The following is a 25,329-nucleotide window of genomic DNA, read 5'->3' on the forward strand; positions in this document are numbered from 1 at the left end:
TTTTTAAAGTCGTTTTTGTTGTGTTTACGTATGTCTTGTTTGTATTTGAAAACTCTGAACTTGTACGAAATGGAGTTGCAAGACGCCCTTAATCATGTTTATTTTAACTTGAATTATGAATCAATTACTGTGCTGTGACTGGAACACACATCTTACAAGGGTACTTCTCAAGTCTCTTAATTGTCGTTTCCTCGCTCCTCGCATGGTTTCCTCCATGCATCCCTTGGATGGACTAAAACGCAAGGAAAGGACGCAAGTGAGGGAAACTGGGATGCAATTAAGAGACTTGAGAAGTACCCCAATGCGGTGTAAATCACATCATGTGATGCAGCTCAGCCAATCAAATATGAGTATTCTGACAAGTGTCCTGCACTTGAGTGAGATGTTCACATACCGTGACACCATACGAGGAAAGAGAAACAACTACGACAGTTGAGTCACAGTAGTTATTTCACATGACAAAGTGGTTAGCAAGACCAGAGTCTTGAGTCATTCTTATAGGTTAGTTATTTCCACTGGCATTTTCAAACCAGTGTGTCTCACATGTTCAGAGACCTCAACGATTATTCAAAGCGGTAATGTGAAGCGATTACTCATTTTACTTGAAATGAGGGCTGCATTAATAGAATTAATTACATAACAGAAAGCTTTTGAAAAGTGTGCATCTTAAAACAAAGAAATTCATTTTCGAAAAATGAATTTCACTGAATTGCTCTGCAGCTTTAAATTCAGTTCATTCAGGTGTGAAGTGATGTCAATAAAAAAGCCTTGATATTATATTTTTGTCATCTAAAAAGACAAATTTGTGTGCATAGACTTTATCTGTGGTTATTAAACCACTTGTTTCAGCTCTATTCGCTCTGTTAACATCATTGGACAGTGAACTAATGTGTTAGGATTCTGATAATTTTGGGCTCTTAGGTTTATTTTCTATGACTTCATTTCAGATGTGAGTGGGTACGTTTGCTCAAAAGAGTTGTGCTTTGTCTCGTAGTATCGCTTCACATTACCGCTTTTATTAATCGTTGAGGTCTCTGAACATGTGAGACACACTGTTTTGAAACTGCCCGTGGAAAGAATTAACCTATAAGAATGACTATTCTTGGTTAAAGACTCTGCTCTAGCGAACCACTTCTCTCTATTTGGAGAACGTCATGTGAAATAATTACTGTGACTCACGTAACTGTAGTAGTTTTGTTCCTCTTTCGTCGTCTCTCCTCATATGGCGTCACTGTGCGTGAACATCTCACTGGAGTCAGGAAACATGTCAGAATACTCATATTTGATTGGCTGAGTTGCATCACATGACGTGATTTACAACGCATTGGTCGGCGTGTTTCTTGCACCGCTGAACAAGTGCCGTAAAGGCTGAAAAAGGTGCGCAGGTTAAAATAGAAGCGCTCCGTCAAAATAAAATTGGTTTTAGGTCCTGGGTCCGGATACAACGGCATCTGGGTCCGGATCCGGACCGCGGTCCGCCTATTAGTGACCCCTGGATAGAATCTCAAAAAGATGTCACAGTTAAGTACGTCATAAAAATGTTATAGTACAGTACATTTTGACAACGTCAGACTCATTCCTTTCTTTTTGCAGAGAGTTATGCTGAAGCGGTTGTTGTTCATTCTGGTAGCCCCATGTTGCCGCTCAGTGCCGCACAGTATGTAGAAAAGACTCAGATGATGAAGGCCCATGGGAGGCTCTGTCTCAGGAGGCAGGTACAATAGGTTGGGCATCTCCAGATTAAGGAGGGCTGAACAGCAGCCTTTTCTTCCTGCACTGAGGTTTTTGGCTATAGACCAGTCCTTGGTAACCTTCTCGGGAAGCAGTTTTTGCAGGGGGCCAGAAGACAGCGCCCGGTGATGCGTGCCTTCTACCTGCAGTGGGAACTGCCACTGCGCCACAATTATTGAAGGGTCCCTTTTAGCCTCTGAGTGCTACTCTCTGAAGGCGTTGTGGTTCAAGACAGCCTTGCTGCTCCCACAGACTGCAGCAAAGAGTGTGTGAACTAACCGCCCTGTTTGCGCACCCCAGTAATTTGCTGCTAATTGGTGACAGTTGAGGGGCTATACTCAGACCAAATACCTCTTTTGTTCCCAAGAACTTGATTTTCTTTCAGTTCGAGGGTTATACACCTGGAGGGTTTTTGTCTTCAACCCCATGTGGGGGAAAGGGAGGCAAAGTTACATCTGCTTTGACCAGTGGGATAGGCCACAGCGTACCAGCTGTGGAGAAGTGTGGAGGAACTGGATGACTGGTCCATCAAACACTGCAAGGCAATAAACCTCAGACATGCATATGAACACCATCCAAGAGATAACCATAAAACCAGAACCTCAAATTATAAGTTCATTAATCTCTTGTCAAATGACAACCGGCCATAATTTTGAACGAACAAGTCTACATCTACATTTTTATTGACATCACTTCACACCTGAATGAACTGAATTTAAAGCTGCAGAGCAATTCAGTGAAATTCATAGACTTGTAACATGCTCAGACGGACAATGATAACAGTGAGGCATTATATCATGTGCATGTGACTTTATAAAGCATTACGGACTGAAGTACTGAGGTATTTCGTGTCTCATACCTTTTTTTTGTTTTGTTTGGCCTGTACATATCGTTTAACTATGATCCATTTTTGTATGCTTTTGTATGTTTATATCTGTGTTTTATTTGACAACTCTGAACCTGTAAAACTAAATGGAGTTGCAAAAGTCCCAAATAATGTGTATTATATTTAACTTGAATTATGAATCCATTACTGCCCACCTGTGACTGGAACACGCATCTTAAACATGTTGTTTGTGTGTGTTACAAAAGTGTACATTGGGGAACAAAAACTATCCACAAGCATTTACATACAGGGCTGAATTTAACTTTTCCTGTTTGTGCAATAAAACAAACTACTGTAAGCTGCCTGTGGAAACATTTCTTTGAATTTTTCTCAGCATCCTTTCATTAGTTGCAGCTTTATTTCTGGTTTACCTATTTTCAAATGACGCTGTTTCCAGACATCTCAACACTCTTTGGTAAAAGCTGCATACATGATATGATTCAGTAATGTTTACATTCAGAGAATGGGGATACTTCCTTAAAAAACTTACCACCAAATATCCAGTTCGTTCTTTTTTTGCAGTTGTTTCTATTGAGTCTTGCCAAAGAATTGTGGAGTAATTGTAACTAACTGTTGACTGACTTGAAAAAAACAAGAGAATGTTTCTTTTTACTTAATTTATGTGTCATCAATTCCATTTTCATTTGCACCCAGTTCCATACGAATATCACTTCAACTTCAGCACTTCATTCAAAAAAAGACTTAATTTTAAAGAACAATAAATAACACCACAGGCCATTAAAATAAATAAATAAATACATAACTAAAAACATAAATAAATACATAAATAAATACATAAATAAATACATGATTAAATACATAAATGTAATAAATACGTTCATCTCAAATAAATAGTGTTCTGGCTTGTTCAGTTGTGATAAATGAAAGTGTTAAAGTCGTAGTATATTAAAGTAGAGATATTGGGGTTGGAATGATGGTGATGATGGTGATGATGGTGATGAGGTTGCAGGATGTTTACTTTCTGTGGTCTCCTGAGGCGATGTAACCCATAGCTCGGTTGATGGTGACGGTTCGGACATGGAAGCCCCTCATCATCTTACACATCTTCTGCCTGTTACTGAAGGTGTCATCTCCCCACATCTGGGCAGCAACCTCCTAAAAGAAAACACAAGAGGGAAACAACCTGAATACCCACAACAATAAAGAAAACAATAGGGTTTTCCTCTTAAAGACAGAACGATGAAGAGTAAATAAGAAACAAACAAAAACAAGGAATATGAAAATACCTCTGAAGAGTCATTCTCCGCATTCAGCATCAGGGAGCAGCTCTGTATAAACCAAGGAAGATTTCATCAGGCAACTTTCCCAGAGGATTCTGTCTTTACCCCTCCCACACATGCATGATAAACATACCTCGCCCAGGCTCTGTATTATTTCCAGAATTGGACTCAGAAGTGCAACTTCTTCCTTTGGACTTCTGAGTGGGGATTCGATGTAGGACTGAAGAGCAGCAGCGTAGTAGGCCAAGTCCTTCCTGATGTTCCTCAGACATTCACTCTGTCAGTCAAACAAGACAAATCACCCATCAGTCATCTGTCTGCTTTACAATAAAATTCAAGGGATGCAATGGGTGTATAATGTAAACTATCCTAATTCTGATGTGTAGAATAGCAGATGAATAACAAATGTAAAGCTTTATTTAAGTAAAATAGATCCTGAACTTATTAATAAGTTTGTATAACAAAGAGTATGTCTGATAATTCAAAGAAAAAGGTTTAAAGAGAAATAGCATACCTCACTGAAAGATGAATTTCTTTGCATCAAGCAGCTTGAGTCCTGTGGGGTCAAAACATTTTAAATATGAGCAGTTAGTTTCACTGGTCAAGGTAAACATCTTTGGACCATATACTTGATTATATAACCTAATTATACAACATGGCTGAATATACATTAGTGATAGCTGAGGTGAAACTATGAGCTGAAATTATGTTTCCAATACGCCTAAAAACAATTTGATCCTCTGTTGGAAAATGTAAAAATATGCACAAAAGAATAATTGGAATCTATATTTTCATAACACAAAAATTAAAAGATTTGATAAAAAGCATTTGATAGTTCAGAATATTTGTTTCTGAGAAATCATCAAGTGTCACCTGAGTCAGAGTGGGTGCGCAGGCCAGTACTGTCTCAGCTTGACTAACCATCATTCTATCAGCGTCGATGCCATAACACAAAACATCCTGGAATACAAAATAAGGGTCATTATTGACAAACCACAGAGGTGTGTGGCAGAGAATAAGAAAGACAGAGGAATACAAACACAGCACAACGAAATAAACATGGCGTTGTGAATTGTACTCACACTGCTGAGAAGCTCTGTGGTTTTCACCAGCAGGTTCTTGAAGAGAAGTGGACAGTCTCCGCACTTTTCTGTGCTCCGCGTGCGCACCGGCAGTCCTGTAGATGTGCGGCAGCTCAATGTCAGCAGCAGCACACAGCTGGCGAAGCCTGCATGACAAGAGAACAACAAGCATCAACACATGCGTCCATATCGGGTTTACGCGAGAGTTTCATGACTGAAACACAGTAAAACCATAATGGGAAAGTCGCATGTGTTTCACGCTGACTTACAGAAATGAAAGCCTGTCATGTCTCGGATCAGATAGATATCTCTGGTCGAGTCTGGTTGATAAGTAGCAATGTGTTGCTGCCTTCAAATATCTGATTGTATTTATATGCATGTTGTTTTCGGGGGGGGGGGGGGGGGGGGGAATCCCTTCGCCTGCAGGAGCGCCAGCAAAAAACGTCATCTGTCATTTCCTCGTTGGCAATCTTCCAGAAAACATTGACATATGAAAACAGGAAGTGGCATTGTTTGTCTCAGATTTAGAAAGAAACCAACTACGGGAAAAAGTAAACTCAAACTGTGATGTAATAGTTTAAATTTAGATACAAGACAATTCACGGGTTTGAAAGTGGTTTGAATATGAATTAGAATAGGGGTTGGCTCATAGATGAGCAGAGCCTTTAACTCCACATGGGTGTATATAGGCCTACACAAACTATTGAGATCATCTTCTTTTGCAACTGCCCAAAGGAAATACATATATTGAGTTGATTGCTAAAATATATTATTCGTGCAGAATTGCAGGAAGCAGCTCTGAGGTGCCGACAAGTAGCTCCATGGTGATGGTCATCTGGTCCTGTCAGCAGCAGCATCATGTGGGAACCCAGGTGCATCAGCATCATGGGACCAGACAGCTTATGTTGATCCCTTACTCACTGTTTCATTCACAGGATGATTATCGCTTGATTCAGCACGCTTCACACAAATACCGCAAGATCCTGCCTGACCTGACCACCTCTGTCCCATATCTGTCCAACCCACGGAGTATGATCCATCAATGCTCCGATTAACGTCAGTGTAGAAGAGGGTCATTTCTTCCTCCAAGTGCGGGTGGGCGGTGGGTTTATGACTGTATTTATGACTGCTCTCAGAGGCTAAAACACATTTAATTTCTTATTTATTAATTTGCAGAGATTACATATAATGCGGAGATTGTTTTGCCAACTTCTGTTTCCAAGGTCATGAATGATTAAATGAACAGATTAAAATGAACTTTTAATCTGAAGTATAGTTTTGTCAGCATCTGAGAATTGCACAATGCTGAAACGAGAATAAATTGAAATATTATCGATGCATAAAGCATGACTTCATACTCTCTTTACACCCTCCAGTCCCAGTTTACAGGACCTGAGATCCACTTGTTGTGTTTAACACACAAAAGACAGTTCACTCTCTGAAACATGGAGTTTCCTGGCCTTTCACTTGCTTCAACATAGGACCACCAAAGATTGAAAATGACTCTTTAAATACAGTATATGATCAGGCAGAAGACCCACCCGGAGAGAGGGGGGGAGTTTCCCAGAAATTCATTGATCATAATTTACATGAAAAATAACATTGTATTCATTACTAAACCTTCCAGCCATCATTTCTGTGCATTTAAACCTTGGCCCACAACTGACCATTCATCGTATATTATAAGTCAACAGAAATTCCTAATTATGACTTTAAAGGGGCTGTCCACATTTATAATGAGTCCCTTTAAGAGCAGTAAAAACCGAGATGAGAGAGTGAGAGACAAACAATGTCACGATGAGGCAAGACCGAAACAGAGGGAGATGAGTCATGCTACGTGTGATGTGGTGGTGCTTTATATTCCCGCTGTGACCGCTGATTACACTTACTATGTTCATGAGAAAAAGGAAGCTCTCTTCAAAAACTCTTCATCCAGTTGTCTTGCAGCAACATGAATTCAACTTACTGCACACCAAAACCAACATATATGAAACAAAGTTTGTTCTTTATTTTACATATCTGTACATCAACATTTCTTTCCTCAAATAAAGTTTTTGATTACAGTAGGATGAAAACGATTTTAACACACTTATTCATTTAAAATGACTCGTGTCAGAAAATCAACATTCACAAAATGTTGAAGAGCAATTAGAGTGAACGTATTACCAAAAGCTACGACTCCACTACAAGGCAGGCATGTTTCCTTTACACTCTTTTAGCACCTTCAAATAAACATTTCTCAGTTGAAAACTACCATTTGTGCAGAATAAAAACAGGTTGACTTTGAAATACTTGAAAATCACTGTCCAACTTAAAATGGTCTGAAGAAGTTAGTTTCCATCTGTTTTTTTTTTTTAATTTTCTTTGTACAATGTTGTTTCTTTTTCTCATGACTTACTTTCTACTCAATTTTTCACTATTGTTTAATTTTTTCCCCACAATTTTTGCATTTGACAGTTATAATTTAGTGGCGAATGTAGAAAGTTAAAAAGAAACGACAGCGAAGCAAGGCCGATCACTGCACAGGAAGCTGGGGACAGAATCCATGACAACACACAATCAATTTATTTTTCTCCCAGGAAGCAGGAAGTGCTCATCCGTCCTCAGCGCTGGGAGAAAACCACAGAAGCTAACGAAAGAGGGTGGCCTTCTTCGTTGCTGCTGCTTCCACTGGAGTCAGTGGGGTGGACAGGAAGGTAGACATGGGGAGAAGGGGAAGCAGCAAGGAGCAAAAATACTTGGGACAAGCGGGCAGGATTTGGATCGACACGGGGCAGAGGTGGAATGGCCAGAGGGGAAAAGTCTGGTTTGGAGCGGGAGCTTAGCTTAGCTTGGCAGAGGGGAGCAGGGTGGAGCAGGGTGGAGCAGGGTGGAGTGGGTACGGGCATCTTATTTGGATAGGGTCCTCTCAGCCAAATGTTTCTGCTGGCTCTCGGCATGCCTGCAAAGGAGAAAGGGAACATAAGTGGGGTGATATTTTTCAAAGAAAAGATCAAAACCAACAATGAATTAACTCTACGAGAGCAAGATAACTGGTTGCTCTGTGTCCTCAACCAAAGTCAAAATGTGTCTGGTGCTCTTGGATGAACAGAAAGGCACTCCAATATCTTAGAAAAACGAGGAGGGAATTAAAAAAAAAGCCTGATTGTAGTGGAGTGAAAAAGCCAACATGTTTTGAACGCTGTAGGTCTTCGTCAGGGCATTTAACAAACAAACAAAACAGGTTTTGCCACACCTACTGCGTATAGTACAAACAATTAATGGGAGGCAATCACATGACCCAGACTCAAAGAAAAAGACAGAAGCCTATATTTGAAGTCTATATCCTCTTTAAGACCAGGATTAAGACTCATTGTCCTTCGATTTTAGAGCGCCTTCTTGTTTATAATAAATGGATCCTCGTCACAAGTATTGTCTGTGTAGCTAAAGCTGAGTGTAACTAATTTGTTTGTGCCATTACGTCCACTGTTGGAAGAAAGCAAGAAAAATGCATGGAATACAATGTACAATATCTTTCTGCAGCATTGATTCCTTTGATAAGAAAGAAAACTGTACTTCATGAGTCTGGCAACTTTATAGGAGTGCAATGCTGAATCGGTGGAGTACTCCTAAAAACTACAGTGTCCAGCTGTTTTAAGAAATCACATTGCATTCTTTTGTGAATGAAACTACACATTTGTATATTTTATTATTTACATCTCCAGTAGGAACAACTGGGCTTGAGGCCGAGAGCCACAGACAGGATAGGAGAAACAGAAAGGACGACTATCGTTTGTTTCTTACAACAACAAAAGTAGAGACTATTTCCTTCCAATCTTATTCTTTAAATTACGTTTTTTTCTCTCTCTCTAATACACCATATGAGTAAAAACGATCATGGTAAACCCAGGGAATACGTTTGCCATTAAGTGCGTCATCACCTGGTGAGGTCCTCTATGTCAACCAGCATGGCATCTTGCTCCATGTGTAGTTCATCCCGAATCAGCAGCAACTGTACAAGCTCCTCATTCAGACCTGGAGTTGTAGATAATATGAGAAATAGTAGAAAAAAACCATGTAAGGCTACAGACTCAATTTGTCCGCATCATATTTACAAGATGGAAATACTTTAAACATCACAGTGACATCAACAGATGGACATTAAAGCCACAAGATATACTGTGGAGAGTGTGCAGCTGTCTGAAATCTGTCTGAAATCTCCCATTATGGGTTCATAAAATGACCTCACAAAGTAATCAAATACATTCGAAGCATTGACAGACAACACATCGGTGGTTGTGGTTGTTCTCATATCACACGCTTTAGCTATTGTCCCTTCAGCTTTGACAGAAAATAATAAGAACCGAAAAGAGATATGAGGGGAAAGTCTGTATTGCAAGGAAAAAGTAGCTCATGATGTTGGACTCATGGGGATTTTTGGAGCTGTTTTATGTTAGATGAGAGATTATTCATCCCTGAGTAGCAGGCTCAATGATCTGTACAGTGCGGTGACAGTAAATGCTCAGGGGAAGCTGCTAACTGGTACAGTTCTGTGAACTGACTAACTTGGGTCACTATGCATGTGCATGTTTTTCCCCATTTGCTCTCTTGCTCATTTCTGCAATTGAAAGTAGAGGTCAGTGATTCTGTGTGTGTGTGTGTGTGTGTGTGTGTGTGTGTACTGTACTGTGTGTGTGTTTGTGGTCAACTCACTCTCAATCTGGGAGTGCAGGTCGTTGACTATAACTTGGAGCTGCCCCAGCGTCATATCTCTCAAGTCGGTGGGCTTCAGGCTTCTTTTCATTAGACACTCACTGATGTGAGGCATGTGTGGAAGCTGCCGAAACACACACACACGCACGCACACACACACACACACACACACACACACACACACACACACACACACACACACACACACACACACACACACACACACACACACACACACACACACACACACACACAAGCACACGCACACACACACATGGAAAAAAACATGTTAAACACTGTGCTTTCTCTATCTGGAGGTCAAGACAAGGCAAAAAATTGTTCTTCTGTGTAACAATTTTTTCAGATACTTATGCAATTACCTTTAAAGACATGTGTCAAACTATTTCATTCCTCGAACAAAAATATACTGTGTATTGTTGTAAATTCATTGCCCTTTTCATAGACATCATTCAATGATAAATAACAATCAGAATACAAATTGGACTGAATTCAGAAATGTCTTTTACTGCATCGACATTGTCAACAAGTTGTTTTCTGTCAACAACCCGTTGACAAACAATTAATACGTTCATTGAAAAAGACAAATCAGCATGCTGGGAATCTGGTCAGTATGAGAGCACTGGAAACTGGAAGAGTCAGCTCCTTTGGTTGACCGACACAAAGTTCAACTTCAATCTGCTGCTTGAACTTATGTGATTCGTTGCTTTTTGCTTTGATGCTTTTTTGAGCGAAAAAAAACGACAGCTTTCCAGTTTCTCCTTGAGGCGTTCACCACTCTGCATCGGGAGACTGTGTTTTATATGAGTAAACAGCAGATAAACTCAGTGACTGTGTGAAGTCTTCACTATCCAGCAGAGGCCAGCAACTGCTTCTCCTGAGAGCCCACTGAATGCTTTTACCCCACAATGTACAGTCCAAGTCTGATTTTCTTCTCCACCGGAACTTTGAAAAATCCCAAGTCTGCCCACTCACCAACAGCAGTGACACATGTGTTACGTAATCACAGACAAAGGTGGAGTGACAATAAAGGGTGAGAAATTCCACCCCTTTTCTCTGTGAGTGAAAATGAAAGGCTTTTGTAAAATGCTAAGGGCAGTGGAAGTTTTAGACTTGTGTTTGTGCCAATTATTGCATGACTATGACCTGAGCTGGCTTTGTGAATGTGTTAATGAGTGTAAATTGCCACCAGCAGTTGCTTCATGTTCTCAATCAACATGAGAGCGTAGCCACAATATGTAATACAACTACGACCTATCACGTGTGCTCTCTTTTATTTGCTTTTTGTTTACCAGACTCTCCCTCGTGTCAACACTCCCATCCAACCGTTCTACATTCTTTCTCCTTTCCCCTCCAACACCCATTTTCGCTCTCCCTCCCACTTCATCTCCAATCTTGACAAACAGTAGGTGAGAAAAGTGTGTGCGCTCTCTCTTTGCATGTGCCACGCTCTTAAGTGTTTGCCCTGCGAGGAGCGTCTGGCTGGCTCTTCGAACTAGTTTCTCTGCATTCTTTCACTTTCACATTGGCACTGATGCAACTGTACCACATGTCAGTTTCAGTTTCTGTGACCCGAGAAAGGTTGAGACTGAAGAGTGACATAGAGAGAGATGTGATGTCAAAGACAAAGTTTCGTGGGAAAGGTTGGAGACCGGTGTTAGTCCCGACTCAACAGGCCAGTCCGCTGACTGATGTGTGAGTTTCTGTGATCATATGTCAAATGACAAATTACCAACTGAGTGCTCAATACCAGCAAACTAACCTCAATGACTCAATATCAGCTTGAGGAACGACAGTCCACTTCTCTCTGAATGAATTTGGTGGAGAATATTGAGGTTGAACAGGAGCATCTAAATCTCTCCCCCTCCCTTCTCTCGATGACTTTCTTGCTTTCTCTCAGCGTTTCTGTGTGTACCGATTGAGGAAACACACACACACACTCCCAGCACACAGACAGTTGGATGCAGGCTTACTGTGCTGGCCGAATTCCCATTGTTTGCTCTTGACAAGCGGGCAGGACAATCCAGTTTAGCTGGAACTGAATTAAACCAACTGGCAGCCGTATCACCGTATAATCATACAAATCCATTGTGCATGTCCTTGCGTACTATAAGGGGCAGAAGGTGGCTCTTTCAACCATTTATCCATCACTTACAGCTAATTATATCAACAATTTATCCACTGCTTCTAGCTAATTATGTCACATGTCGCCATTTGCTGTCGATAATTATTTCAACTCTTAATACACTACTTTTAGTTTAGTTGTCCATTTGAACTTTTAACCCTTAACTCTAAGCTAACAATTTGAACTGTTTATTTGAACGTAATTTATTTGAACGTAATTCATCCATTGCGTTTAGCTGTCTGTATCAACTGTTTTTCGGTTAAGTGTGATGAACTATTACTGTTACTTTTATCATTTCAAATGTTTACCCTCTCTTAGCCGACTATTAAAACCATTTATCCTTTACTTCCAGCTAACTATATCAACTGGTTGCCAACTGACTCAGCGAAAGGTTCCTATCAAGATTGGTATATTTTTTCAATCAATTCATAATTTCAATTTGTTTTTTTTACAGTAGTTGAGCTACTCCACAACACTCCCACACACACCAGGCCATTGCGAAGTACCCCCTTATTAGCAATCACTGATCTATTACAGTTTAATAGATCTCTAGTGTTGCGGACACGGCAGACGGCTGCGGCCTCAACACATCTTACTATTCACCGTGTGTTCGGTCTGGATGTGACAGTGATGTCTTCTGACTGCTGAGCACTGCTACATCCCTAAACACCGAAGCCAATGCTTTCCGGCGTATGAATTATCGATGGATCTGGCCGAGCTGCCCCCCCCTCCTTCTCTGAATAAGTAAAGCGGTTCTGCCTGCAAGTCCGGGTGGAAATATAGTGTGTGTAAGTCTGACAGTGTGGGCGTGTGAATGTGTTAATGTGGATGCTCCGGAAGAGGCAGTGAGGCAGCTATTAAGGGATGAAATAATGATGAACAGGGTCGTCATCACCTTCCTTCCACTCAACGGAGGCAGAGGAAGAGATGCAACAGAGGTGACATCATCACAAAATATACTGTATGTGACACGTTCAGCACCCATATAACACTCATATGTTACTGAAACACATCCCACCCATCTATTCTCATGTAATTTGACTAATGAATGATAATAAGAAATTGAATGTCACATGTTGACCATAATATGTCTGACATTTTGGTCAAACAATTTAAAAATCAAAAGCATTTTACTGTATGTGTTCGACATCATATCTGGTGGCTCTCTGCTCATGACTTCATTTCAAAGCCTTCTTCTTCAAGGATCAGCTTGTGTGTATGAGTTTTATACAAAGCTAAAGCAACAAAAGGCTCAATACCTGCTGTTTCAAGCTTTTGCTTTAAAATCGTCATCAGGAGCAGGTAGAGGTGTCAGGAAACAACAGTTCATAAATACCAAGTGTGCCGGCTGATTTCTCAGCTGCATCACATGTCCCAGGCCTACATTCCATGAAAAAGAAAATAATTTATTTATCTTTAACTGATAAATGTTCCACTTTCTTCCCCAGCTAGTCACTAACTTTCTTTGTCTGGTTTGGTGCTGAGCAGGTAGCTTACGGCACATTTTTGCTGAAAAAGCTGCTTGTCTGCCAAAAACTAGACTGACAAGAGCGATGCGAATGAACTGAAAGAGTAAAGTCGTGGGCCAGAAAACCTGAACAATGAATTGAAAGTGGCTATAAAGTAGATGCTGTAGAGCTGAGGGGCTCTGTGAGTTCATCACTATGAAACCCCTTCCATATAGAGTAGTCATGAGTCATGACGTTGCCTTTTTTTTGGAGGAACTCTACTTTTATAACTCCAATAAATCAGCGGATCTCTTGTTTCTGCAGCAATTTGATTTTGTGTTGTATTTGCGTGCTAACCACATCTGTATAAAGCTACATAGCTCTTGGTCCAGGCCATTACATTTACACACATTCTGTAATGTATAAGAACATGGGAATCATATAGAAAATTAGACAGGTGTTTCCTTTTTTGCAAAAGTTATCCTTGTTAATGTAAAACGTCACGGTCAAAGGAGGCATAGCTCTGTAATTCTAGTACTGACCAGGTCGGCCACTGGTGACTTCTTGCGATTCTGTTTCTCCACCTCCACTTGCATCTTGGCCATAGGTTTGGCCATAGCCAGGGCCAGCTTCGCCTCCGCCTGCAGCTTCTTCTGTCGACTTACGAAGTCCATGTCCTCCAGAGACTCAGAGTCGTCCTCTGTGGTGTCCCTGTCCGAGTAGGACGAGCTCTGCTTGGACTGCAGGGAGGAAGAGGAAGAGCGAAGAAAAGGAGGAAGAGCGAGAAAAGATCAGTATGGCAAGTTGGAATCAAATATGAAAGAGGCAACGGACAGAATAAGAAATGAGGGAGAAAAGGAACGATAAGAAAGACCAGGTCAGATAATTAATGTTTATGTATTCTCGGCATTTCGATTTTACACACTGACAGGAACGTCGTTTTACATCAAATGGGATGTGAGGAGAGCACGGATGAACATGTAAAGAGATGATAATCTTCTCTTTCTCCCTCTCGTTCTGTTAAATGTGTCTCAGGCTGACGGGAGGTTAATGTGGCCAGTCATCCATGGCCACGCCGAGCGTGTTCCAATTCACCTCCCATTTGCTGCCCATAAATTGGTTAACAGGCCAGAAAACGTGAGCAAAGACATTGATAGAGAAACTTAACCGCCAGCTATCTCTCTGATTCATCATGAATATCTCACGAGCTTCACCGCTTCCATTCTTGATCTGTCTCAAGCTCACGTCTTAACACGTTGACACTATTAACCCTGTACATCATAATACACATTTCATCGTAATTTAAAGATGCAAGTCATTTTCTTTAATCCTGGTGAAATACGGTTATAATTCTGCCTGCTTCAAAGTGCACAGGTGAACATCGGGGCGTACCATGGGGGACAGAGGTGTGTCCAGACTGGTCTCTGTCTTGCTGTCGTCTGCATCGCTGTCCTTGTCGCTGCCGCTGTCATTGACAAAACAGATCTGCAGGTTCATCCCACTCTGCAGCCTGCAGGGAGAGACAGAGATAGATGCAAACAACATGTTAATATTGGCTTAAATGCAGATAAGAGTCAAGGCAGTCAAATGTTGGCTCTTTCTGCAGTAATTGACTCGGACCGAGGCCTAAACAGACAGCAATGTCAACAGCAATGCTGCTAAAACAAGTGACCTGTGATGAGTGTGCACCCTGAACTGTGTGTACTACATCATATGATAAAGAGAGAAAGAAAATGAAGGAAAATGGAAAGAAGATCCGAACAGATGCGAGCTGCCTTCAAAATTAAAGAGTGGGTTGGGTTTCTAATCATCCCCCCTCTTGTCTTCAATATGGATCGATCCAGGAAGCCTCCGGTAGATCTGATCCAATCTGCCTGCACTGTGGGGTTGTTTTTGTTGCCACGGAGCAGCAGAATATCACTAGGTGTAGATCCAGCCCACTGTGGATCGATAAGCTACCTTTTCAATGCAGTAATTACAAACAGAGCTGATTGATTCCACAGCATAGATCCAATCAGTCCAAATTAAAATAGGACCTTCGTGGTCGATTGTTTTATTCGGGATTGGCAGCATCCAGCACCTCCCTGTAACTCAAACTTAACAGACTGTGAAAGTGTTTACTAACTTTTCTGACAACTAGCAGCTAATATAATGCAATGCCTTTACAGTGTAAAGCCTGACTTACATATCTGCCAATATTAGCTGATTGCTTCTATATTTGCATTATTATTGGAAAATATGTCAGCTGACAAGTAGAAAGAAATTGCAGTACAGAATTACCAAAGATATGTTTGAGGTAATTTAAGAGTCCCACCATGACATCGTTTGTTTGAGAAGTTCATCTTTTAACTGCTTCAGTCCATATCTTGTTCACAAATCTTTATAATTGTGTAATTATACACAAACCACATAGGAGCAAGGCTATTATTTTATACATTTTATGGCTTGCAGGCACTACTTTTCCACAATTCTTTAAAAAAGAAATACAAGAGATCCTTATGAAAACGTTTCATGTAAAAGAAATAAGAATATTGGCCGATACGTTGTTATCTGATTCTTCAATTCTCAAATATTGATCGTGGTATCAGCCTCAAAAATCCAGTATCAGTAAAAGTGCAACACATTTTTACACATCACTGTCATTCCATGACATATAATCATTGATGAGGCATTAAGCATCACAATCAGTCATTAACCCTTTGCAGCAACATTGAGAAATCCACGTGATTCAAATCACAAGAATAAAAGAAGCAGAGAGTTTACAGAACATCGAGTTCCAGTAAGGTACAATGTAGGAGGTGGTAGTAGCATCTGTGTGTGTGGGTCTATTGGGAAGTGAGAGCCACAAAGGCTGACTGTGTGTGGCTCATTCACGCTGCACAAATCCTCTCTGCTTACAGTCATTCTCTTCCTTCCTGTTTGTCGTCTCTTTACTGGTACCCGTGAATGTACCTTTTAGATTTGCCTTCCATTTCTTTGTAACTGTTGTACACAGCTTATGTATCTTAAACATTAAACTACAAGCCACAAAAAAAAAATACGAGAAAAACCACCAGTCACACGTTTATTGTTTGAGAATGAAGTAATATGACGGAGGTCTTACCGTGAGGACAGGCTGGGTTTGCCGCTCTTACTGCAGCTGGTGTAGATGCCCGGCCCATCGTCAAAGAAACTGCCAAGGGCCAGCTTCTGCCTGATGGACTCCCTCTCATTCTTTTGGGCCTGTAACAGGAGAAACACAATGTAAGTTTACCATCTTTTTGATGACTTATGTCACTATTACAATTGCGGTCAGAGGTCAGAGGTCAGGCTGGTGGGGATTAGGTGTCTTCCTCAAATACTCTTCAGCAGTGGGGATGCTTGTTGTCATGGCACCTCAGGCCCAGGTACTTATATATAGTACACCCCACCCCCACACGACTATATGCACGGCTACACTGAACACTTTGACAGTCCAAATCACGGGTACAAGGATATTAATAGCAGGCGCCTCCTCTTAGGTTGCAGTAAGAGCTTTAGTGTCATCCTAACAAGGTCTGATACAAAGTGCGGAGTCAGCTGATGTACTGGAAAAAAAAGTGTGAAATATCTAGGTTGGGATCATTACAAGTTGACATTACCAGAAGTCACAAGCAGGTGGTGCTGTTGTCTTAGAGAATCAGTGAGCCTCCATCCCCCCCTCCACACACAAACACATACACACGTACACACAAAGTAGGTCTTCTCATAAAGGATTCCCACAGGATCAAGTTTACTGATGGTAAACTCCAGAGGAATAGCAGTAATAGCCGTTTCACACATTCTTAAATCTGCAAGTATCCGAACATTACACATTTCCAGCCTCGCTCTCGCTTGGCCTCCTCACAATGCTGGATTCCTAACTCAGCGCTGCTTCAGCTTTGGCAGCACTTCACACACACTCTCTCTCACACCGGCCTCCGTAGGATGTCTCGTCTGTGCTGATAGCAGGTAAACACATCGAACCGAGGAGCAAACAAGCGACACGGACTGTTTCTAATTGAAACGGGAAGAGTTCCCTTGTTAACCAACTTGTTATCTCTCACATTATATTGTGAGCTGAGCCCAGGGGGTGGCCAGGAACCTCATGTCCCTCTCTGTCTCTCCCTCCCCACATATTTCTGGTCTGTACCTCTTTCATTGTAAAATAAAAGGACAAAAGAGAGTAGACTTGTGGTGGGAAGTTGGTGAGCAATCCTTCCTCTTTGGATCTGTCTCTTTCACATTACCCCCCCCCCCCCCGCTCCACTTACTCCCCCCACACAAGGTGTACTTTCTCATCTATCGCTGTTCCTCACATTCCCATTCTTTACCCACCCGATTCAGACTCACCAGACGTTTGTCTTTCTTTCTCTCTCTTCCTCATTATCCCCAATTCCACTCATCTCCTTTTCTCTCCGTCAGCCTCGGGCCTCTACTGTTTTGTTCTTCCGTCTCTCTGCTGTCCGTTTTGTTCTTCCGTCTCCAAACTGCTTATCGCAGCTTCACCTCTCTCCCACTCGTTTTCTCAACTCCTTCGCTCCCTCCTTTCCTCTCTCTGTCTGTCTCTCCTGCAATGTGTGTGCAGGCCTTGGTGAGAGTGGCCCCACCAAGGACAAATTAACATAATCCCACTCCACACAAGAGCCCGCAAGACGCACTTGGCACTGCCAGCGCACACACTGGCAAGTAGTGGACCTGGCACTGCTCCTTTGTGTGTGTGTGTTTCAAAGATAGCCTGGGGAGTCAAGATGAACACACTTGAGAGTTTCAAGTCATTGCTTCTAAGGCGCAACAGCAGCCTGCGTGGTACAGTGCAGACAAACATGTATGTACATGTACAACACAGCTGACACACTGTCAATCATGTTACTCAACAGAACAGCTGCTACAAGAGTCTGAAGCAGCAGGTTCACCGAGCATTGTTAATCATTTGCTGCCCTCGTGAGGTGAGGGCTGAAAAAAGTTTCAGTTTGAAAAAAACAAAACAGGAAGGCCACACACATTCTCTGCTGGAGGGTTGTGCTGACGTAAAAAGCCATAAAGTGGTCAACCCCCCCGCCCATAAAAGAAGTACATTTCCTCGCTGGAAGTACTTACAGCCAGTGATCAGAGTTGAGGGTCGTTTAAATATATGAAACAGAACGCAGAGAATATGCTGCTGCAATGATTAGAAATTAACCTTTCATATCCTGCCGCTGGTAAACTCAACAGCCCTCAATGACAAACTAACGCGTAATTAAATGTGGATAATGTTTGTGATTTTAAGCCAACATTATAGAAACACAAGGACAAACTTTTGCACATAAGAGCGATGCTTCATCATAGCGCTCAATATGAATCTCACTCTTCACTCTTGTTCTAGCTCTTTACATAATGTAAGAAAGTCAGGGTGAAATGTGATGCATCTATCATTGATTCGATCGGTAATTGGTCAATCACACAAGGGCCACAACTAACGATTAATTTTTCCCAAAGTGACATTTCTATATGTCTAGTTTTGTCCGACAAATATCAAAAACCCAAAGATATGTAGTTTATAATGATATAAAACAGAGAAGACATGTTTTTTGCATTTTTTATTTAAAAATGACTGAAACTATGATTGAAATAGTTGCCAATAAACTTTCTGCCGTCTTAAGACGAATACTGCACATTTTCTGGCCAAACACCATTTCAAATGAAGAACTGTACGACAAATGCCAACAAAAATGCATGGAGACCATCCTAATGAGAAGAAAATGGGGATGGATCGGACATGTGTTGAGAAAAGATCTTGCTGATATCACAAGAACAGCTTTACATTGGACACCAGAAGGGAAAAGAAAAAGAGGCCGACCAAGAAACACACGGAGAAGAACTGTGGAGAAGGAGATGCAGAGCCTAAACCACTCATGGGGCACCATCCAGCGACTCGCCCAGGACAGACAGGAGTGGAAGACTTTTGTTGCTGCCCTACATGCCAAGAGGCACAAAGGGAAATGATGATGATGAAACTTTCTGCCGATTAACCAACCGATTAATCAACTGAACTTACACCCTAACAGACTTAGTAACTGGAACGGACTGTAGGCATAGCCAGAATGCAGAGCCAGGATGCATAGTCAGGATGCATAGCCAGGATGCATAGTCAGGATGCATAGCCAGGATGCATAGCCAGGATGCATAGCCAGGATGCATAGCCAGGATGCATAGTCAGGATGCATAGTCAGGATGCATAGCCAGCCAGGATGCATAGCCAGGATGCATAGCCAGGATGCATAGCCAGGATGCATAGTCAGGATGCATAGCCAGGATGCTTAGTCAGGATGCGTAGCCAGGATGCGTAGCCAGGATGCGTAGCCAGGGTGCGTAGCCAGGATGCATAGCCAGGATGCAGAGCCAGGATGCATAGCCAGGATGCATAGCCAGGATGCATAGCCAGGATACAGAGCCAGGATGCATAGCCAGGATGCATAGCCAGGATGCAGAGCCAGGATGCATAGCCAGGATGCATAGCAAGGATGCATAGCCAGGATGCATAGCCAGGATGCATAGCCAGGATGCAGAGCCAGGATGCATAGCCAGGATGCAGAGCCAGGATGCATAGCCAGGATGCATAGCCAGGATGCAGAGCCAGGATGCAGAGCCAGGATGCGTAGCCAGGATGCGTAGCCAGGATGCAGAGCCAGGATGCATAGCCAGGATGCAGAGCCAGGATGCATAGCCAGGATGCATAGCCAGGATGCAGAGCCAGGATGCAGAGCCAGGATGCATAGCCAGGATGCATAGCCAGGATGCAGAGCCAGGATGCATAGCCAGGATGCATAGCAAGGATGCATAGCCAGGATGCATAGCCAGGATGCATAGCCAGGATGCATAGCCAGGATGCATAGCAAGGATGCATAGCCAGGATGCAGAGCCAGGATGCATAGCCAGGATGCATAGCCAGGATGCATAGCCAGGATGCATAGCCAGGATGCATAGTCAGGATGCATAGCCAGGATGCATAGCCAGGATGCATAGCCAGGATGCATAGCCAGGATGCATAGCCATAGGTGAAATCAACATTCTCATAACAAGAGAGGAAAAACGCACCAATAGTCGCTGGTCTGCAGCTGGATTTCATCTCTGCATCCAACACCTGCCTGACAACCCAACTATTTGTAAAGACATCATTTGTCACACAGCATGTTTGCGTTGCCTGAGTGTGTGTGGGTGTGTGGGTGGGCTGTGTGTGGTAAAACAATTACCATGGAAGCCCTACAAAACATTTACAAAAGGTGTGGAATACGCCACTGAGGGGTGGAGGTGAGAAATGAGTAATAAATATGGGCTCATGCCTCTCCTTACTTTTCTACACAATTCTTGTAGCATCCATATCAAAACTACCTCATCATTGTGTCTTTTTCAATTTGACGCATGCTTTCATGTACATCTCAAAATGTACTTCCTTCAGTGGAAGTAAAGTTGATGATTTCTCAGAGCCTCTTTAGTGCAGGAAATCAAATCCTGTCATTTTCATCGTTTTCATATTTGAAGGTTTATTAAATTTCAGTTTGGGGTGAAAGAAAGGCAAACCTTGCACGTCACGGGCCAGAAACAAACAACCTTTCTGCTCCTTTGATTGGCTCACTCACACAAATGTGTATGAATATTATATTATTGTAATCCTTTGTGTAAAACCCTACAAAGGCACAATCCAGTTTCCACATTATGATGACATATAAAATTGCCGTATCCATTGCATTATTAACATTTTAAGACGTATGTGGGAAGGGCAGCAGTGCGAGAGACAGAATGAGTGACAGTTCTAACCACCTCCCTTATTTCCTCGCCTTGAGCTCCAGAGCCGTCACCACCCAAATTAGATTGTGAGGAACACAATTGGGCTAATTTGTGTTTTTCCTGAAATTTCCTCCACTGAATTTCCTCCACTGAAAACCCCTCATTGACAGAGACATTTTCTCCACCCTGCTCTACAACCATTCATCCAGAGACCTATAGGGCAATTAGGACCTGGCAATGGAGGACACAGTGCTGATTTTGAGCCCTCAAATCTTTCCTGAACATCTTTATTAGAGGGGGGAAATTAATTAAATGATCTGTGCTAATAAAGAGCATCTTCCCCTAAATTGTTGGCTCTTGTGGCCAGACATTGTTAAGTGGTTAACATCTGAGATGGGTATAAATGCCCGCAGATTTCTGTCCTAACCCACAAGGACAAGTCCTTCCAAATGTGTCACCTCTTAATTTATTAATACGTCTTGTTAATTTCTTGTATTTCCCTCCATTCCTCACTAAGGGCTGTCCCTTTTTCTTGCACAATGGTGGCTTTTCACTTGCCAATACGTCACTCCCTGGTTGGTGACAAGACCCCCCTGTTCAAACACACACACACACACACACACACACACACAAAAAAAAAAAAAGCACGACATGTGTGTTTGGAAGAATTGGGAAGGCTCTGATATGTTTACCAGGCCTGCTGAGCTCACAGCTCCACAAACAGATACGAGGTCACTGTGTCTCCTGTGGGTGTGATTGTGTTCTGACTGTGCTGAACAGCTTAACAGTTCTCACAAAGGTTCTTGTAGGCTTAGATTAGACTCAAACTGCATCTATTCTACATATTTCTGAGAATATAGTCTGAATTCTCTTCAAAAATATCGTGGGGAAATACACACATTGGTTTTCTTTCGTTGAGTAAGACAGGGACATTTTTACCACTCTCATATATGCTAAATGTGTAGCTACAGACAGCAGCAGGTGAGCTTAGCTTAGCATAAAGACTGGAAATAAATAGGACATGTCCAACTCAAAGTCTACATCTTGTGCCATCTCAGTCTGTTTAGGCTCTGCAACATTCTATCCCAGATAAGGGACCTGACCTATGACCCCTCATGCAGTTCAGCCTCAGGTCAGTGCAAGGCTGCTCCTGTCACTCAGAGTCAAAGAGAAGAACGCAGCAAGTGGTAGAAGGCTGTACATGTGTGTGTGTGTGGGTGTGTGTGTGTGTGGGCGGGGGGGGGGGGGGTAAAACAAGTTGGGGGAGGGATATGGTGGGATAAAAAAAAAGAAAAAAGGATAGAATGACAAAGGGAGGGGGAGAGATGGAGAGCATGAAATGGGTTTAGACAGCACAATGTCTCCAAGTGACATTTGAGCTTTCTCTCTGCAAGGAGGCCACACTATGGATTTGTGGGAAAAGATTCAGTGTAGGAATCCCAAAAACTGAAGCAGATTTAAGGATAAAAGCCTGGTTTACTCACACCATTATATCATCTTTGCCCCAAATATCTAAGCAGTTAAATACCCAAACCTCAAGCATTACGTCAGCCTGCCATAGCTACACACAACACACAGAGCCCTTCTAATGAATATTGAGAAATACGCTTATTCCCTTGCAGAGAGTTCGATGAGAAGATTGATACCGCTCTTATATCTTCAGTTTGCCTTAGCTTAGCATTAAGACTGGGAACAGGGGTACACAGCTAGTTTGGGTCTGCCTAAAAGAGACAGAATCTGCCAATGGTATGCATTGAACAAACCACCTATACTGTATTAACAAGTGAGCTTTAGATGTGTTGGCAGACACATTTTGTGATCTTTGGACAGAGTCAAGCTAGCTGTTTCCTCCTGCTTTGAGTCTTTTTGCTGAGCTACGCTAATCGGCTGCTGGCTGTGGCTTCACAGTCAAGGCACAGACATAAGAGTGGTACAAGAGCAGAAAGGGAATGAGTGTATTTCCCAAAATGTCAAACAAAAGTAGCTTTAAATGTGTGTGTGTGTTCACATACTTGGCAGCCACTGTGAATGTAAACATAGATGTACTTGACACATGTACTGTATGACCTAAAACATTCCACCTCTATTGACCACACTGATTTTTCCAGAAGCCCTCCGCATGCATTAGTTTAAATTCCTTTACCTCTTTGTAGTCGTCATTGAGGTAGAGGCTGGACGCTTGCCCGATGACATCATCCACTCCTCCACATTCATCCATATTATCCAGCGCCTCCCTCATCCTTCCCTCCCTCCTTGTCTTCCTGTCTTTTCCTCTCCACTCCCCAGTCACTAGGTTAGTCCAGACCGACTCCCGAGGTTGAGTCCAGTCAGTACACATCATATTCCCAGCCAACTCCCCTTGCTATGGTCTGACACACACACACAAAATAAAAGGAATCTACTCCTCTACTGGTGACTTCTCCTCATCTTTCTCTTACATGTTGTGACACTGTTTCTCTTTCACTTCCCTGCACTTTCTGACGACTCCACTCTATCCTCAGCCTCTCCCACAGGACTGTGAAAGCACAATGGTCAGAGGTAAGGCCCCTTTAGACCCTCCCTACCTTCCACCCTCTGGTCAGGGCGGCCTCTCACAGCCAGAGCGAGCAGAGAGGGAGAAACTCACACTGGTGTATCTTTTCCGTTTCCACGCCCTGACGTGAGGACAGCAGCTGCTCTCAACCAGTTTGAAAAGAGACACCTCAGCCGTGGGATGGCCACAGTGTGTGTGTGTGTGTGTGTGTTTATGGCAATGTACTTGTGTTAAGCGTGCCCATGTATGTGTGTTTAGATGAATCCTAGTGTTTTTGGAGTCTCTCCTAGACACTAGCTCTCTCTCTCTATATATTGTTTCTCCCTCTGTTACACCCAGGACTCCTTTTTGATTTTTCTTTTAAGCTTCCAAACCCTCGTATCTCGAATGATTTACACTTCTGCGTATGTTTGTGTAAGAGAGATTGACTTGAAATGTAGATTAGCCTACATATTTGAGGCGAAACGAAATGTAAAAGCGTTTATGTAACAGAGGAGGTAGTGTGCTCCCTTCCTGCTGAGGTAAAAATAGTGCCCTGTCTGGACTCCAAAGCCAGCAGCCCCGGCCAGCTAAATAAACCCTGACAGAGCACAATGGACCATTAGTCTGGCACACAAACACATTCACACACAAAGTCACTCACTCAGACACACAGAGATTTCTTGTGCCTTGTATCAGGGACTGACGTTCTCAATCCGAGCTCTCCGCGGTGTGTAATGATCTCATCTTAGAGAGGCGTTATCGACCCGTGACTCATGTATTTGTCACAGCCGCCCAGACAGAATAATGTGTCCACATATGGCGGCAGAGTCACACTGCAGGGAAACATGACTTCACTCAAACCATCAGCTGGTTACACAGAACAATGGGAAAAAGTCCATGTGGAAATAAACTCATAATTCATAAACAGTGGATCTCCACAGTGTAGGACTGCAACTGATGATCACTTTTTAGATCGATTAACCATTTGTATTGTATTTCAGCAACTAATATGAAACCAGTTTGTTAAGAAAATTTGAATATATATATATATATATATATATATATATTACACACACACACACACACGCTCAGGGGTTGAATGAAGAAATAGGATGCGCGTTTGATTCAGTGTTGATCCATAAGGATTATGGGTAGAATACAGGGAATGGTCTGGCTGTCTCCTGCATCCACCCACACTGGACTGCTGCTGCTGGGGACACGACAGAGACACACATCCGCAAACACACAGGCCAATAAAACCAGTGTTAGTTGTGAGCGAGGGCGGCCTGTTTGCAGCTGAAGGGTGGGGCAGAGTCTGCCCCGCTGATTCTCATTACTGAGGCTGACTTCATAGTGGAGGTGAAGTCAGTGCTAATTCAAAGTGGATAGGAGGCGGAGAGGGACCTGTGTTACCGACGCATCGTAAACCAGAAATGGGAATTTACAAACATCCGCAAACACACGCACGCTCGATCCCAGTTCAAGGGTAAAGACTGGGGATGGCGCTGGCTGCATGTTTGAGACAAACATGCACACGCACACGGGTTAATTCCTCCGATGCTTCACTGTTGGGTCAGCTGAGAGAGCGAGCAAATGAGAGAGAGAGAGAGAGAGAGAGAGAGAGAGAGAGACACAGAATGGCTTATTGTTCCAAGTGAACAGAGGGTGACTGTGGGAGAGAAGGTTCCTGGCACCTCCTGTCAGCCTGGGATCCAAGGCCAGTGTCACTGTGTGTGCGTGCATGTGCTTTGAACTCGCTCTCTGTATCAGCCTCACCCCATGTTTGTTCATGGGTTTCTCTCTCCTTAGTGGCTATGATATTATAAC

The 25,329-nt window shown here is 42.6% G+C and overlaps 2 protein-coding genes across 6 annotated transcripts in view; both read right to left on the minus strand.

Moving 5' to 3' along the window:
- Positions 1-3,592: 3,592 nt before the first annotated feature.
- il12a (interleukin 12a) lies at positions 3,593-5,228 on the minus strand (the record flags this gene model as incomplete). The annotated part of the gene is made up of 7 exons (XM_079271593.1): positions 3,593-3,733; positions 3,865-3,906; positions 3,992-4,135; positions 4,373-4,414; positions 4,732-4,818; positions 4,941-5,086; positions 5,210-5,228. 7 exons carry the CDS (start codon positions 5,226-5,228, stop codon positions 3,593-3,595), a joined length of 621 nt encoding a protein of 206 aa, XP_079127719.1.
- A 1,698-nt stretch (positions 5,229-6,926) lies between these two features.
- The window catches only part of schip1 (schwannomin interacting protein 1), a gene marked incomplete at its 5' end in the record, with an annotated part of 182,476 nt that continues 164,073 nt past the window's right edge, over positions 6,927-25,329 (minus strand). For 4 of the 5 annotated variants that reach the window (XM_079272228.1, XM_079272230.1, XM_079272229.1 and 1 more), the window contains 6 exons: positions 6,927-7,881; positions 8,861-8,954; positions 9,633-9,756; positions 13,766-13,963; positions 14,616-14,733; positions 16,327-16,445. In XM_079272228.1, the coding sequence (XP_079128354.1) occupies positions 7,830-7,881; positions 8,861-8,954; positions 9,633-9,756; positions 13,766-13,963; positions 14,616-14,733; positions 16,327-16,445 (705 nt within the window). In that variant the 3' untranslated portion in view covers positions 6,927-7,829. Of the gene's footprint in view, positions 7,882-8,860; positions 8,955-9,632; positions 9,757-13,765; positions 13,964-14,615; positions 14,734-16,326; positions 16,446-23,130; positions 23,434-25,329 lie in introns of those variants that run through there. The other variant, XM_079272231.1, reaches the window with a different exon arrangement.

This window comes from Melanostigma gelatinosum (assembly GCF_949748355.1).
Source record: "Melanostigma gelatinosum genome assembly, chromosome: 7".
Lineage (NCBI taxonomy): Eukaryota > Metazoa > Chordata > Actinopteri > Perciformes > Zoarcidae > Melanostigma > Melanostigma gelatinosum.